We start from the raw sequence: 15,755 nt of genomic DNA on the forward strand, positions 1-15,755 counted from the left end.
GGGGAGATTTTCACCACCCGGGATTGAGGTTGGGTGTCTCCGTTTTGCTTGCAGGGGATTACTTGACAGTTTTGAACTACAAAGATTCTCTTTTATCACCTTTTTGTCAAATGATGCCAGGACGGGGGGGGGGGGGGGGGGGGGACAACAAGCTAGCGTGTCTGCCTGGCTACAAAGATTCCTGAAAAGATACAGGTATTCTTACAAAATTTTAGACAAGGAAAAGTCTCAAGTCAGTGTCTCACACAAAAATATGTACAAAGCACACTTCCCACGGGTTAGTTTCGTGGAGATGAAGTAGCGAGCGTGCAGAAGGCAATCAGGTGGACAAGCGAAGCCGGTATTTTTCCTACGCAGCGGTAGGCCAGTCTGCTTTGACGGACGTCACCTTCACTCCACTCCTGAATTTTCGTTTAAACACGGTGCTTTGTTTACAAAAAAAAAAAAAAAATTCTGGAAAATGTGAAAAAGGAAATGCACCTTCAGAGTAAGCTGTTCCCGGAGCGCCTCGCACCATGGCAACCGCTCGACCCCCGCCAACCGCGGGAGCGCGCGGAACTCGCGTCCTCAAGGCCGCCGTTGCCATGGCTACGCCCAGCCGCGGGGGCGGGACCTGGCGGAAAGGCGCTCCGGGAGCCGGCCCCGCCCCCCACTGCGGCAGGAACGCCTCCGAGGGCTGCGGGTCGGACGACCTGGTGGCGGAGCTGCGCCACACCGCCGCAGCCGGTTGCAGCCGGCGCACGGCTGCCCCTGCCCGCCCCTGCCTCCGCCACCTGCAGCGTCGTTTCCCCGTCCTTCTGGCGCGTCCGCTGCCTGGCCTGTGTCCTCGGTCCTCAGACGCCCTCGCCGCCTGGAGCCATCACCGCGTCTGCAAGGAAGCCGCTTGCGGCCTGGGCTCGCCGCCGCCGCCGCCGAGACCTCAGAACTGTCTATTCCTTCGGGGACGACACAACCTTCGTCTGCACAGCAGCAGCCGCTCCTCCGCCTGAGGGCCGGCCTCCGACCGCGAACGCCGCGGGATCGTCTCCCGGGAGGTGCCGCGGGTGTCCGGCGCCCCGGCTGCAGGGAGAAGGCGGCCACGCCCCGCGGCCACACCCCGGCGCCCCTCCAGCCCCGCGGTTCCAGCCTTGGCCACCCGCCCTCGCTCCTCGCCTTCCTTCTTCGCGGCGACGCGACCCCCTGCCTGCGCGTGGAGACCCCGGCTGCGGACCCCGACCGGAGACGCCAGGTGGCGGCGGACGCGTGACCGACTGCCTCAGCCTCCCCGAGGCTTCGCTCCGAGAACGAGCCGACGGACTGACTTGGGGGGGCGGGCAGCGAAAGGACAAGAGCAGGATTCTGGTGTCATTTGTTAATTGTGATCGCGTGAAGCTTGCCTCCCTCGGGCATATTGGGGCGAGTGTCGGCAGCTGTTCTGAGTCCTAGAGCACAGGCAGACACAGCCTAATCCGTATTTATAGAATTGGGGCCCGTGATAGTTGGGAAAATGGCGATGACACTGTTGGAAGACTGGTGCAGAGGGATGGATGTGAACTCCCAGAGAGCCCTGCTGGTCTGGGGGATCCCAGTGAACTGTGATGAGGCTGAAATCGAGGAGACCCTCCAGGCTGCGATGCCTCAGGTGCCCTATCGAGTGCTTGGGAGAATGTTTTGGAGGGAAGAGAATGCGAAAGCAGCCTTGTTAGAGCTCACTGGCGCTGTCGATTACGCCGCGATCCCCAGGGAGATGCCGGGGAAAGGAGGGGTCTGGAAAGTGGTCTTTAAACCCCCGACTTCCGATGCTGAGTTTTTAGAAAGGTTGCACCTCTTCCTGGCGAGAGAGGGGTGGACCGTGCAAGATGTTGCCCGCGTCCTTGGCTTTCAGAACCCCGCTCCCGCCCCAGGCCCAGATATGCCTGCAGAGATGCTAAACTATATTTTGGATAACGTTATTCAGCCTCTTGTTGAGTCCATATGGTACAAGAAGCTGACGCTCTTCTCGGGGAGGGACATCCCGGGGCCCGGGGAGGAGACCTTTGATCCCTGGCTGGAACACACTCATGAGGTTTTAGAGGAGTGGCAGGTGTCTGATTTAGAAAAGAGGCGGCGATTGATGGAGAGTCTTAGAGGCCCTGCCGCTGATGTCATCCGCATCCTCAAGACTAACAACCCTTCCATAACCACTGCCGAATGCCTGAAGGCACTCGAGCAGGTGTTTGGCAGCGTGGAGAGCTCTAGGGATGCGCAGGTCAGATTTCTGAACACTTACCAGAACCCGGGAGAGAAGTTGTCTGCCTATGTCATTCGTCTGGAGCCTCTTCTGCAGAAGGTGGTGGAGAAAGGGGCCATAGATAAGGATAACGTGAACCAGGCCCGCCTGGAACAGGTCATTGCAGGGGCCAACCACAGCGGGGCCATCCGAAGGCAGCTGTGGCTGACGGGGGCTGGGGAAGGGCCTGCCCCTAACCTCTTCCAGCTGCTGGTGCAGATCCGGGAGGAGGAGGCCAAGGAGGAGGAGGAGGAGGCTGAGGTTGCCCTCCTGCAGTTAGGCCTGGAGGGGCACTTCTGAGGCCCTGGAGTGGGGCTGTAGTGCAGATGTAGATCACAGCCGATTTCCTTGTCTCCGTGCTGTCTTACAGGTGTGTCTCTTAGTTGTGAAGACTTCGCCATGTTCTCTTGTTTTGGGGGGGGTGGAGGGAGTCAGGCCTGGGTATTCGGGTAACATTAGTACCGCCTCGCCAGTGAGCACCCTGCCCTGCTCCAAGGGAGTGGTACTGGCTGCAGTGCCAAATACAGACCTGTCCGCAGGAGCTCAGCTGTCCTTGTGGCAAACTTCAGTTGTAAAAAAACATGTGAATTCGTGACATGTCCCATTGAGGCAATTAAATGTGAAATTGCATGTTCAGATGTTCAGCGCAGGGCCTGGCAAACGCGAGAAGTGTTCAGTAAATACAGGAGCTGTTGTTAACTAATACCGTGAATAGTTTTTTGTGTTTACAGTAAATTGCTCCTCATTTACATTAATGGAAAGAAACGTGACTTAATTAGATGCTACTTAGTTATTCAAACAAAGCGAATTTCTTACTTTTCATCTTGAAACATCTGGATCAGTTTAATTGAAGAGTATTCTGAGACTATGGAATGGGGTGTTAGAAAAATACTGCAGTTCTAGAATTATGTAAATCAATTTTTCTCTGTACAAGATACAGATATAAATTGCATGGGGAGGTTAATAAGAACTGGTTACAGTATCTGTTCCCCCATTTCAAATATTTGTCATTGAATAGTAGTTCTTGTTCATGCTGATTCTAAGTGTTCTAAATTTGAAGTTATCAAAATACATGTAAATGAATAAAAGAATTTAAAAAAATTCTGTTGTTTTTCTGACATGTATACAAAATTTCATTGTAATTAAGCTCTATATTCTCTTAGGAAGACTTCCCCATGTCACTAAAACAAACAAACAAACAAACCAGTTACTTTATCTTTAAGCTTTATAGCATACTACGTTAAGTTTAAATTGCAGAACTTTTTAATGTATTCCATTTTTGCACGTTTTCTACCAGGCAAATGTTAGAAGGCTAAATAGATATAAGTAAATATTAACTTACTATACAATGTTAGGAAATCCTGAAATGAGGCTCAGGATGCTATCTAGCAATGCTTTTTCTCCCCTTTTATTTATTTATTTTTATTTATTTATTTTTTTTTTTAAAGATTTTATTTATTTATTTGACAGAGAGAAATCACAAGTAGTCGGAGAGGCAGGCAGAGAGAGAGAGGGAAGCAGGCTCCCCGCTGAGGAGAGAGCCCAATGCAGGACTCCATCCCAGGACCCTGAGATCATGACCCAAGCCGAAGGCAGCGGCTCAACCCACTGAGCCACCCAGGCGCCCTTTTTCTCCCCTTTTAAATCCCTTTTCAGGTAAAAATGTTTTGCTACAGGAATTCCTCATACCTGTTTAAAATGAATGCTTCAGATTTATAGCAGTCCTTTTATATGAAAATGGTATAAAGAGGGACAGTTTAAAAACATGTTTGACTGCTGGGACGCCTGGATGGCTCAGTTGGCTAAGCAGCTGCCTTCAGCTCAGGTCATGATCCCAGCGTCATGGGATCGAGTCCCACATCGGGCTCCTTGTTCCGCAGAGAGCCTGCTTCTCCCTCTGACTCTGCCTGCCACTCTGTCTGCCTGTGCTTGCTCTCACTCGCTCTCTCTCTGACAAATAAATAAATAAAATCTTTAAAAAAAAAAAAAAAACATGTTTGACTGAAGAGAATCAGTGACTGAAGATGTTTTGTCTTGAGATCCCAATAAATCCAGAAATAGTTACATGAACATAAGAGTTCAGTGGGGTTTTCCCCTAGTAACAAGGCTTTAAAATTATAGCCAATCTATTTAACAATCATAAGGCAAAAAATTATTTATAAAGGCTAATACTGATATACAGTCTACAGATTTTTCTGCATACTCACTTATGTCCTCATCTGCCATGTCAGGTCTGTTCCACGCTCACAGTCTTCTCTCCAGAGATCTCCACATACTTGACCCTCACAACAGATACCGAGTCTTCGCTTCCCCCACCAAACATGGCCTCATTCCTCCACTCCCCAACTCATTCCCATCATCTTGGTGGCATGGCACTGGGTACACACACCCCACTTACTTCTTAGAATCTTATCTGTACACACACAGCCACTCCCACCTCCCCCCCAGCACTCTGTCCCCACCCCCATGCATACACTGCAGCAGTCTCCACCGCAACCATACGTTCCCGTCTCTCCACACATACACACACATGTGCTCCCACTGCCGCTTCACACCAACCGGCCACCACACATATACACACATTCTCACCCACACATACTACATTCATAACAAAAATAATGAGTTCATTTTTTTCACCCAGTGTTGCAGGCATCCTTCTACGTCTGTACATAGAGATACACCTTCTTATAGCTGCAGAGTTGACTAAATTTTAGAAAGAAGGGTTATCACTTAGGATTCTTTTATTATATATAACAATTATATATCTACATATACATACATATATATTTAATACAATACATATAACAGTATACATGTCAGGATTCTAGACATCCACCCTTTAGTCTAGAAAATAATGAACTAAAAGTAATCAGCTGTTTCTAATCTGAATTAAAGTTTTCTCTTTATAGGCTCAGAGACTAAAATCTGCTTTTTAAAGGAGGACAGCAGCAAGAAACATCCTTAAAACCAAAAAACTGTGGAATAAAGAAGTAGAAACTGCACTACAGTACCATTCTGAGACCAAAATTATATTCAGCTGATAGTGCAGAATACGTGCTGAGACAGCATATAATGTTACGGCCATTCCATATGGAAATTCCGCAGGGAAATGCTACGCTCTTCCCTACTTCTTGTGTATCACAAAGGGGCTGGCCAATGTCAGGTTATCCCAGACCACACATCAGGGGCCTGTTAACCAATCTTAACCTCCCATACCACTAGTGAGGAGAAGACTAGGACTTGTCATGTGCAGTAGTAACTTGCTCTCTTGGGAAGCACTCTTTCCAGGATACTAATCATTGAAACGGTGCCCAGAGAACTTATGGTGAAGACTTAGAAAACTGGGACAGGAGACTGTCCTATAGGGAGAAAAAAAAAGCATAAAGAAATGAGTCAATCTCTCCCCCGCTTCTCTCATGCACACGCACATAAGCTCTGTGGAATGTTTGACCAAAGACCAAATTTCTTCAGAATTGAATGTCATTGGAAGTTGTTGCTCTGTACTAGCTAAAAGTAATGGGTCATATAACCAAAAAAGATACAAATTATTTTTTTTATAAAATAACACAATTTATTACTATTTTAAAACATGTCTCACAAAATAACATTCAGAAACTCAACATTTCTAAATAATTTAACACAATAAGTTTAGTCATAAAGTCATGCTACAAAATTCCTGCATATAAAAGATTATTACCAAAGTATTAATAGATGTTAAAATGTTCTTCAGAATGGAGTTGGTTCTAGAAGCCAAAGATTCTGGAATGATGCTCGTTATCACAACTGACACCCTGGGAGAAGTAGCTAGCTGTATGCGTATTCTCCATAGCTACTGACTCGCCAGTCCTGACGGAACTGATCCCTCTAGGCGACAGCACCTCAGAGGCAGGTACCCTGTGACAGATCCAAGAAGCAAAGAACTTCCCACCCTTGTAACATGAGCCACAACTTAATTTAACCAACATCTAAATTAATTTTGCAAATCTAGATGTGGGAAAGACAACTCACGAAGTTTCTATTCTGAGAGGATTCTACTTGACACATTCCCCAGAGGGACGACTGTCAATGTAGCGGATGTGGAAGATGACACCAACAAGGGACACAGGGAAATCCTGACTCTGATTATGTCAACAGACAACTACTGCGCAGGTGGGCTTAGAACGAGCAAGGATGAAGCTGGATTCTCCAATACCCACGTGCAGGCTAGGTATTTACCTATCTGCCCTTTGGGAGTACTTTCCACCAACATCCAGTTTATAATTTTAAAGTGCAAATCTACTGCAAAATAGTTCATTCTCCCCCACTCCCTTGTTAAATTTGCTGGATCAGAATTTGGTTGGCTGGTTCCCCTCTATTTTAGCCCAATATGGGAAATTTACTAGAATCCAGTTATGACTTCTCCAAGTGGCAAGAGAAAATTTTTCTTAGTTTAGGAAAAAAGTAAGACTCTGTCTCGGTTTTTTCTTTCAGTTTTCTTCCTTTGTAGTCATTAGCTTATAAAAAGGCAGGGATAGAGATTTAGATGTGGGATTTCTGAAAGTTCAGTGATTTTTTTTTTTAAACACACCCCCCCTTTTTTTTTATTGCGCCTATTTTATGGTTTTACAAAAACAAAAACCAAAACCTCATGCTGGAGTGAAGATAAAGGAATACGGTCAAGTTAGCTGTGACGGAAGCACTAAATCCATTACACTGAATCTTGCTTTATATTTAATTTTTCACAGCCCCTTTAAGCAGCCTAAATAAAGAAAATGTGTGTCAAAGGAATAAATTTCAGTTAAAGAATAACTTTCAGTTCAGAAATTAGTTTCCTCCCTTTACCAATACTTACAAAGTAAGGTCTTCACAAATTGACAGACTGTGGTCAGAGAGACACTAACTACTCATATAATCGATACTTTGACACTCCTCTCCCCACACACACATCAATTTTTAAAAGTTAATGATTAAATCCAAACTTTCTAGACCCTACACTTCTTCCATTTAATCTTAAGAAAAACCCAGGTAGAAGATTCTGGGTCAGAGAGATAAACAATCTTCCATTCCACTTACACATCACCGATTTTGAGAATAAATCAACAGTTAAGATTCATTTCTTATTCCTTGTTACTCTACTTCAGACCACTGGTAAAAGGTATAAGAAGAAGTGTCTATTCAAGCCAAAATTTCTTTTTCCTCACAAGAACCACATTTAAGTATCTTATAACTATACCGAGTTAGTGACCATCATGATCAGACATTCCTCTGATCACATTCAAAACTGGTGTCTACAGTATTTAATGACTGCTACAGTCTGGAAAATTCTATGCATTAGTGGACAATGAAGGAACATTTAAAGAATGAACACTTAAAGAATGATCCATTTTCTAAAAGCACACTCAGAAAGTTCAACTTTAGAGATAAAGAAAAATCTACCATAAAGTTGAGTTCTGTTAGAGTGATAGAGAGGTAGGTTAATAATTACTGTCCTAAGAAAAGCAAGAGTGCTAAGAAATAGAAGTTGAGACCCTGCTGAAAAATATAAGCTGAACCTTCCAGCCCTGAGTTTCTAGTGTTATATGAAAATTATTAAAATGACCATTACCAAATAGAAAAACACCAAGGACCATTTTCGTTCCACCCATGATTATTAAATACGGCACCTTCTCACATATAATAACTGAGGTGGCATATATGACAATGGAGTGAAAATAATGCACCCTGGACAAAAGGAATGTTAGTATAAAGCACTGGTTCTTCACCAGGGGCAGATTTGCTCCTATGCCCCTGCCAGAAGGGACAGATGGTAATGTCTGAAGACATTTGTGGTTGTTACAACTAAGCAGGGGGTACTGCTGGCATCTAGTGAGGAGAAGCCAGATATGTTGTTAAACATCCTGTAATACACAGGACAATATCATCCAACCCAACGTGTTAATAGGGCCAAGACTGAGAAACTCTGATTTAAAGGAATAAAATCCCATGAACAGAGAACACAAAAACCTTTCAAGGTCTTGACCAGGTAATATACCCATAAGCTTAGAGTTAGGGAACACAGAAAAGTTGAATTCTTTGTAGACTAAAATCAAGTTACCTGTGAAAAGTTAAAATACTGAACTGATTTTAGAGCTCTACCATCATTATGAGAATAGAAGAAATTTAAATGAGCCACTAAAATGGCATAATGCTTTAAACCAGGAGCACAGAGAAAAGCCATTCCAAGTAGGTCAAGTATATAATCCATAAACCAAAGGGATTTAGTATCCGCTAAATTTTCCAGTAAAGGATGATTTAAGGAATGATTGGAGAGAATGTTCAGAACGTACTCATACATCCTATCTTCCATTTTCTAATGGCATGGATTCTGATTTTTAACTCCATGAAATGGATGCATAGAAGTCATTCAAATATTTGCTGAAACTAAATATTAATTTTGTGTGAAATGGACACAGAAAAGCACCTTTCATTTCTTTGAGAACTATCAGTGATTAAAGACATTAAGAAACAAGGAGAAGCTGAGAAAATTAGTTTCCATATTATAAAATTCAGAAAACCACACACCAACACTGTAAGTCATTTTACAGATTCAATATAAAGTCATCCCTTCCCATTACATTCACTTCCAGAGTAACTTTTGAAAATATATCCATAAATTGTAAAATGGCTTCAAGCTTGCCTACTGGGTGAAGTGTGAACTACAACCGAAGAAGATCGTCTTCCCTCCTAGTTTGGGGGACTTAAACATCACCACGGGGAATACTCATTGTCTACAGTTCACAAAAGAAGTACCCAAAGGCTTTGAATGTATAAGCCAGAGTAAAGATTTCTTCCTATCAGATTATGAGGAAGAACAAAAAGGAAGCTAAAAAAAGTGTTGGACTCATTTTTCCTCTTGCTGTTTATACTTAGTATTGATTGTCAAAGCAGTGGTCCCTTTAGATCAGAGTGACTCAGAGAACTCATGTAATTCCCACTTAATGATAGCTGAAATTTTCTGAAAGCTAGGACTATGCAATCACTTTTTAAAAAAATGACTCTCCCCTCTGACTGATTTTACACAAGTAAATGGGGAAATAAGAATCAGTCTCTGGTTGAGGGACTTTAGGCACAATTTGGCAGAGCGTCTCTGACTTCTTTTCTGCAATCTGTGATTCAGTCATGACTTGCTATGAACTTCCTCTGGTTACTGACTACTGACTACTATACCTGGTACTTTCCAAAAAGATTTTTTTTTTCCTTACAAATTCTAAGCTCTGTATCCAACTATTGCTTTGCAATTTTGAGGTTAAGTCACCTACCATGCTTCATGGAGAAGGCAATCTTCAAAAATGTTGCCATTTGTCTGGGATCCCATAATGAAATACCTCTTCTCTTTTCCCTCCATAATCACTTACATAATTCATTTTAAGAGCTGTCTAACTTAGAAACATTCTAAAAATATATTTTGAGATTCTAAATTTAATCTACTGAAAGGTATCAGATGCAGTCTTTTAGGCTCTATATTCTAATTTATAGCAACCACTTCTCCCAACATGAGGGTCAACAGAACAAAGTTATTGGAGAAAATTTTGATATATATGAATAGCCAACATTTACACTAGGAATTCAAATATAACTACTGTTTACATATATTCCCTTATATAACATATAAGGGACTATAAACCAAAAAGTGTGCCTAAAGTCAGGTCCACATGAATAACATGACCACAGCAGTGGTCAAAGGAATGATCATGGCCGTCATTTTCACCACTGACCCGGACCACAGCATGACTGACTGTGCACAGTGACTCAAGTGGCCAGGCATGCAAACACAAGCTAAATTCCAGTTGACAATGCACATGTTTTTTAGAAAAACAAGTAAGTAAATATAACATGGGCTATAAGGCCTCCAAGATATTAATTTTTCCTTTTTCACCACAGCTTTTCCAACTGGGCTTTGGGAGTCTTTGTTCTAGGACTGCTTTGTATTTCTTCTAAGAGGAACCCCTCCTGTCACTGTGGTGCCTTCTGAACCAAAGGCATAACACATTTGTGCTTCTGAGTCATAAGGACATGGACCTTCAGGAAAGATGGTCTACAGATTCAAAAGTTAAGTATCTATATTTAAATGCCTGGTCTGAAAAAAAAAAAAAAACCTAAACAAGCTGAATAAAGAACAGTATTTGTTGTTCTTTGTTGTTAAAAATGACTGGTCTATAAAAGTTTTGTAGACGGGGCCACATAAGTACATAACTGGGACTGAAGACAAAAAACTGAGAATTTGAGTTTCTAAAAAAAGTACTAGGATGTATGAAGTTGGTGTTACCGTTTGGGGGGAGAAACAATAGGTTTAAAAAAAAGATAGGAATGAGAGATTTGTTTTATCTGAAGAACCTTTTGCCCCACACAGAATCTTTAAAATAGACAATTATACAAAACTTATCTATTGTTCTTATGACATTTAAATAAGTTAACACAAAGCAGAAAACGTGGTGTTAGTTATCTTCTTCCTCATCCTCTTTAATTACTGGGGTACCTAAAATGAAAAAGAAAATTATTTCTGGTCATTCTCAAAAGACTGTTAAAATTCTAAATGAAAATATTTTCCTATTAACTTGAGAAGCTATGAGATGCTAGGAAGTGTGCCATAATAAAAATAATTTCATAAAATAATCTTAATTTCAAATTATCCAAAAAGCCCCTCAGGGAAATTCTCAAATGGATTAATATAAGTACTTATGAATACGGCTCCCCAAATACGGAGTTGCACATGAAATGGTTACAGGCGCCAGGCAGAAAAATAAAGCCTGATCCACAGTAAAAACTTTGTATGTTAAACACAAAGAAATATTCTTCATTTTTCACAATAAAAATACAATCCCAGTGTTGCCAGAAATCTGAATTTTTATATTATTCTCCCAAATATTAAACAATAGGGACAAATTTGGGGGCGGGGGCACATCTGCAGGCTGTCACTGGGCCTAGGGCCACCCATCTCTGAGCACTGGCATTTGAAGCCTGCCCACAATTTGACCTCGATCCACTGTTCTGCCTTAACTCCTCAGACAGTCACCTTCTGCACCAGCTAAACTGATCAATTCACCGTCTCCCAAACTCACCGTGCACACTTACCCCTGGAGCCTTGTTCGACAGAGTTCCTCCATTTTGGAATGTCCCACAACTCGCCTTCCATCTAAACCCCACCCTTAGTAAGAAACCAATCCACTGCCTCTTCCTCTGTGATCCTTCCGTACACAACATTTATGTTGTTTATGTCAGCAAGCAGAGTTTCATCCCTCTGCACTCCCCACAGCATCTTTTTGCAGGGGGAGAGTGAACGTATTATTGGAGTATAACATCCAAAGTACAAAAATTACAGATCAATAAATATACACAAAGTGAACACATCTGGTAATCAGCACCAGATTAGGTAGAAAACATTATTAGAACCGCCAAAAACTTCCTCAGGTCCCCTTCCATTCACTATCCCCCACAAAAGGCTTATTCTATCCTGATGTCCAACACCACAGGTTATTTTGCCTGTTTTTGAAATTGATATGAACAGGATGGCATAATATACATTCTGTGTCTGGCTTCTGTTACTCGACATTATGTTTGCATGACCCATCTATACTGTGTGAAATTTGTAGTTCATTCTTTCTTATTGCTGTTTAATATTACATTGTATGAATATGTCATAATTTATTCTATTGTTGATGGGCATTTGGGTTGTTTCCAATTGATAGCTATTAAAATAGTTCTGCTATGAACATTCTCATACACGTCATTTGGTAAACATATATATCCTTTTCTCTTGGGTATATAGCTAGGAGGAAAAGTGGGGTCATAACGGATATGTATGTAGAGCTTTCATAGATAATGCCAGTTTTCCAAAGTGGTTATACCAAGTTACATCACCATCTGGCAAGGTCTGAGAGTTCTAGTTCTCCATGTCCCACTAATATTTGGCATTATTCTTTTCATTTTAGCTTTTTAAGATTCCCCAGTTCTGCTTATAAGCAACAGAAGAGAAGCAAAAGTAGGCAAATGAGCAGCTGTAGCTATCTCTGTTCTGGTCTATTCTACTAGGGTAGACTAAGCTGGTTCTCCTAGGGGCTGTTTGGATTGGCTTGAGGTCAATACTTGGTCCAAAAGCCTACAATGTGGCTTGGTCTATTCAAGGTCTACATGGGGGGTTCTGTTCCATTTTTAAGGGAAGGGTTTTATTTCCTGTAGGCAACCCTGAAAGAAGACAAATGACTTTAAATGGTTTCTAGAATCCAACCAAAGGTGAACGTTAAAAAGCTAAAGTTCAGGGGCGCCTGGGTGGCTCAGTGGGTTAAAGCCTCTGCCTTTGGCTCAGGTCACGAACTCAGGGTCCTGGGATCGAGCCCAGTATCAGGCTCTCTGCTCGGCAGGGAGCCTGCTTCCTCCTCTCTCTCTCTCTCTGCCTGCCTCTCTGCCTACTTGTGATTTCTCTGTCAAATAAATTTTTAAAAATCTTTAAAAAAAAGACAATAGGGCAAATATGTATTTGGTACATGGGATGATGATGATGATGATTACGTAGTTGGATATTGCTTATTTGTTTCTTCTAAATATTTTTCTTTCTCTCCATTCAATCAGGTAGCCTAGTTGGCTCTGGATCACTGCTACAGGGGCATGTGGAAAGTAGAGAAAGACCATCAGATTTACCGGCTTTTGTCTTTGAAAGGCCTAAGAAGATTCCTGGAAGACAGTTTGTGAGAAGATGCAGAATGATGTGGAAATAAAGGAGGGGGGCTAGTGATTCTCTTTAGATTAGAAAGGTTATTTCCCTGGGCTGGCAGAAAGAGAGAAGTCTGTGGATTCTGGAACAGTTGGGATCCTTGCCTGACTTCCTGGGAGGAGGTAAGATCCAGAGAAGTCTGGGACTATTATCATTTCCAGTTTTTAGCTTATAAAAGAAAAAGATTTGGTGAAATTAATTAACTAGGGATGCCTGGGTGGCTCAGTTGGTTAAGCAGCTGCCTTCAGCTCAGGTCATGATTCCAGCATCCTGGGATCGAGTCCCACATCAGGCTCCTTACTCCGCAGGGAGCCTGCTTCTCCCTCTGACTCTGCCTGCCACTCTGTCTGCCTGTGCTCGCTCTCGCTCACTCTCTCTCTGACAAATAAATAAATAAAATCTTTAAAAAAAAGAAAAGAAAAGAAATTAATTAACTAGCACGATGACGAAAAAGCTATTAAGTGGGAGAAATGGAACTTGAACCCAATCAGTCAGGGATAGCTACAAACATTGACACCTATCTTAAATATTGGTTAACTAAAATGAGAGGATGGGGGTAGAGCGAAAACTACAATTTGGGTCCAGCTGTGCAAAAGCGACTGCTTACCATTTATGTCTAGTTATCCTGCAAAATAATACCTGCCTTGAGAACAAGACCAGCTTTCTTGAAAGTTTCTGGTCTAGGGATGACCTTATACCAGTCTTAGTATGCTAGAAGGTGTTCATCTCACCCTGGCTCGACCCCGGACGGTAAAATTTCCTATGGAATGAAATGGCTTTGGAGATTAGGAACAAGCTATTTCTTTTTTAGTTTTGTTCCTTTTCATTATTCCACGTCACAAATTCAATCCCTATACCCAAAAAACATTGTCCCAACCTCGCCCAGAGTCACTCACCATCCAGCTTTTTCAGTTTGGGAACTCTCTTGGTGGCCTCTTCAACCCAGTTTCCATCAGCAGAATGTTTCTCTTCCAGGGGATTGCCTACAAACACCAGGTCTTCCAGACATGGCAATTCTGCCAGCTTTACAAATTCAGCTACAAGTACAAGGAACACATTCCATATTAAAATGCCAAGTTGTCCTGTTACAATTTTGGGGGTTGAACTCGAGTATGTGTTTGTGACTATTCAGAACCCTCAGTGTGTGACAAATCGTTCAGAATGATTTGTTGGTTAAGATTTTGAAGAAAGTAAGGGAAATTATATCATATGAAGTCATTCTCTGAAGACATTATTGAAAGGGAAGGAAAAAGAAGACATACCTCTTCTATCTTTACCCTAGCCTAAGGATGGGGTAAGAAAAGGAGATGAGGTTCAGAATCACAAAGACAGTAGCAGGTCTTCTCTATGCTGTACAGTGTGGGTTAAGTCAAACTGCTTTTGTCTCTACCCATTCCCTCATCTTCGAGTTCTTTTTTTTTAAAGAGTTATTTATTTTTATTTGAGGAACGCTTGGGTGGCTCAGTGGGTTAAAGCCTCTGCCTTCGGCTCAGGTCATGATCCTAAGGTCCTGGAATCGAGCCCCGCATCGGGCTCTCTGCTCAGCAGGAAGCCTGCTTCCCCCTCTCTCTCTCTGCCTGCCTCTCTGCCTACTTGTGATCTCTGTCTGTCAAATCAAAATAAATAAATAAATAAATAATTTTAAAAATTAAAAAAAATATTCATTTATTTGAGTGTGTGAGAGGGAGCAGAGGGAGAGGGAGACAGAGAATCTCAAGCAGACTCTCCTTTGAGCGTAGAGCCTGATGTGGGGTTCAAACCCACGACCCCGAGATTGGAAGTTTAACCAACTGAGCCACCCAGCCGCCCCTCATCTTTGAATTATTCTTTTTAAGATTTATTTATTTATTTTATATATAGAGAGAGTGGGTGGAGGGGCAGAGGGAGAGGGAGACAGTCTGAAAGAGACTCCCTGCTGAGCACAGACCCTGCAGGGCTTGATCTCACAACCATGAGATCACAACCTGAGCTGAAACCAAGACTCCAGAGCTTAACTGAACAAGCCATCCAAGTACCCCTCATCTTTGAATTTTCAAGGCACTGCATTCACACACCTATGGAAGAACTCATTACAGTTTTATAATTATTAACTTATAATAACTATAAGCTGTAATAGCTATAATAGCTATAATATAAGAGCCTGGCACAGTCCATAACACTGAACAGGGCTTTAGTAAATGCTGAATGAATAATACACTGTAAGAAAACAAAGTCAGGGCGCCTGGGTGGCTCAGTAGGTTAAAGCCTCAGCCTTCAGCTCAGGTCATGGTCCCAGGATCCTGGGATCAAGCCCCGCATCGGGCTCTCTGCTCAGCAGGGAGCCTGCTTCTCTGCCTGACTCTCTGCCTACTTGTGATCTCTGTCAAATAAATAAATAAAATCTTTAAAAGAAAAAAGAAAACAACAACAAAAAAAGAAAACGAAGTCATATAGATGGCAAATACATCTTCCATCCAAGAATTATTAAATTTAAACTGATTCCATTCAAAAGTTAGGAAAGAAAGACTTTATTTAAGATTATTGCAAGATGCCTGAGTGGCTCAGTTGGTTATGTGGCTGCCTTTGGCTCAGGTCATGATTGCAGGGTCCTGGGATTGAGCCCTGCATCAGGTTCCCTGCTCAGTGGAGAGCCTGCTTCTCCCTCTCCCTATGCATGCTGCTCCCTCTGCTTGTGCTCTCTCTCTCTGTGTCAAATAAATAAAATCTTTTAAAAAATTAAAAAAAAAATCTGATTCCATTCAGCTTTTGGACAATAATTTTTTTCCATGATGAATAGGACCA

The 15,755-nt window shown here is 42.4% G+C and overlaps 2 protein-coding genes across 2 annotated transcripts in view; one reads left to right on the forward strand and one right to left on the reverse strand.

Moving 5' to 3' along the window:
* The first annotated feature begins 1,486 nt into the window (after positions 1-1,486).
* Positions 1,487-3,353, forward strand: PNMA1 (PNMA family member 1). Its single transcript, XM_059373790.1, has one exon. The coding sequence runs from the start codon at positions 1,487-1,489 to the stop codon at positions 2,546-2,548; it is 1,062 nt and encodes a 353-aa protein (XP_059229773.1). The 3' UTR covers positions 2,549-3,353.
* A 1,716-nt stretch (positions 3,354-5,069) lies between these two features.
* Positions 5,070-15,755, reverse strand: part of DNAL1 (dynein axonemal light chain 1) — a 38,834-nt gene continuing 28,148 nt past the window's right edge. Inside the window, exons 7-8 of the mRNA XM_059373791.1 lie at positions 13,871-14,011; positions 5,070-10,742 (exon numbers count right to left, since the gene is read on the reverse strand). Coding sequence (XP_059229774.1) covers positions 10,702-10,742; positions 13,871-14,011 — 182 coding nt within the window. The 3' untranslated portion in view covers positions 5,070-10,701. The remainder of the gene's footprint in view (positions 10,743-13,870; positions 14,012-15,755) is intronic.

The sequence above is a fragment of the Mustela nigripes genome, chromosome 13 (assembly GCF_022355385.1).
Source record: "Mustela nigripes isolate SB6536 chromosome 13, MUSNIG.SB6536, whole genome shotgun sequence".
Classification (NCBI taxonomy): domain Eukaryota; kingdom Metazoa; phylum Chordata; class Mammalia; order Carnivora; family Mustelidae; genus Mustela; species Mustela nigripes.

Bases quoted from the DNA above. Each gene is read 5' to 3' on its own strand.
- PNMA1 (XM_059373790.1), top strand. From the start codon at position 1,487: ATGGCGATGACACTGTTGGAAGACTGGTGCAGAGGGATGGATGTGAAC.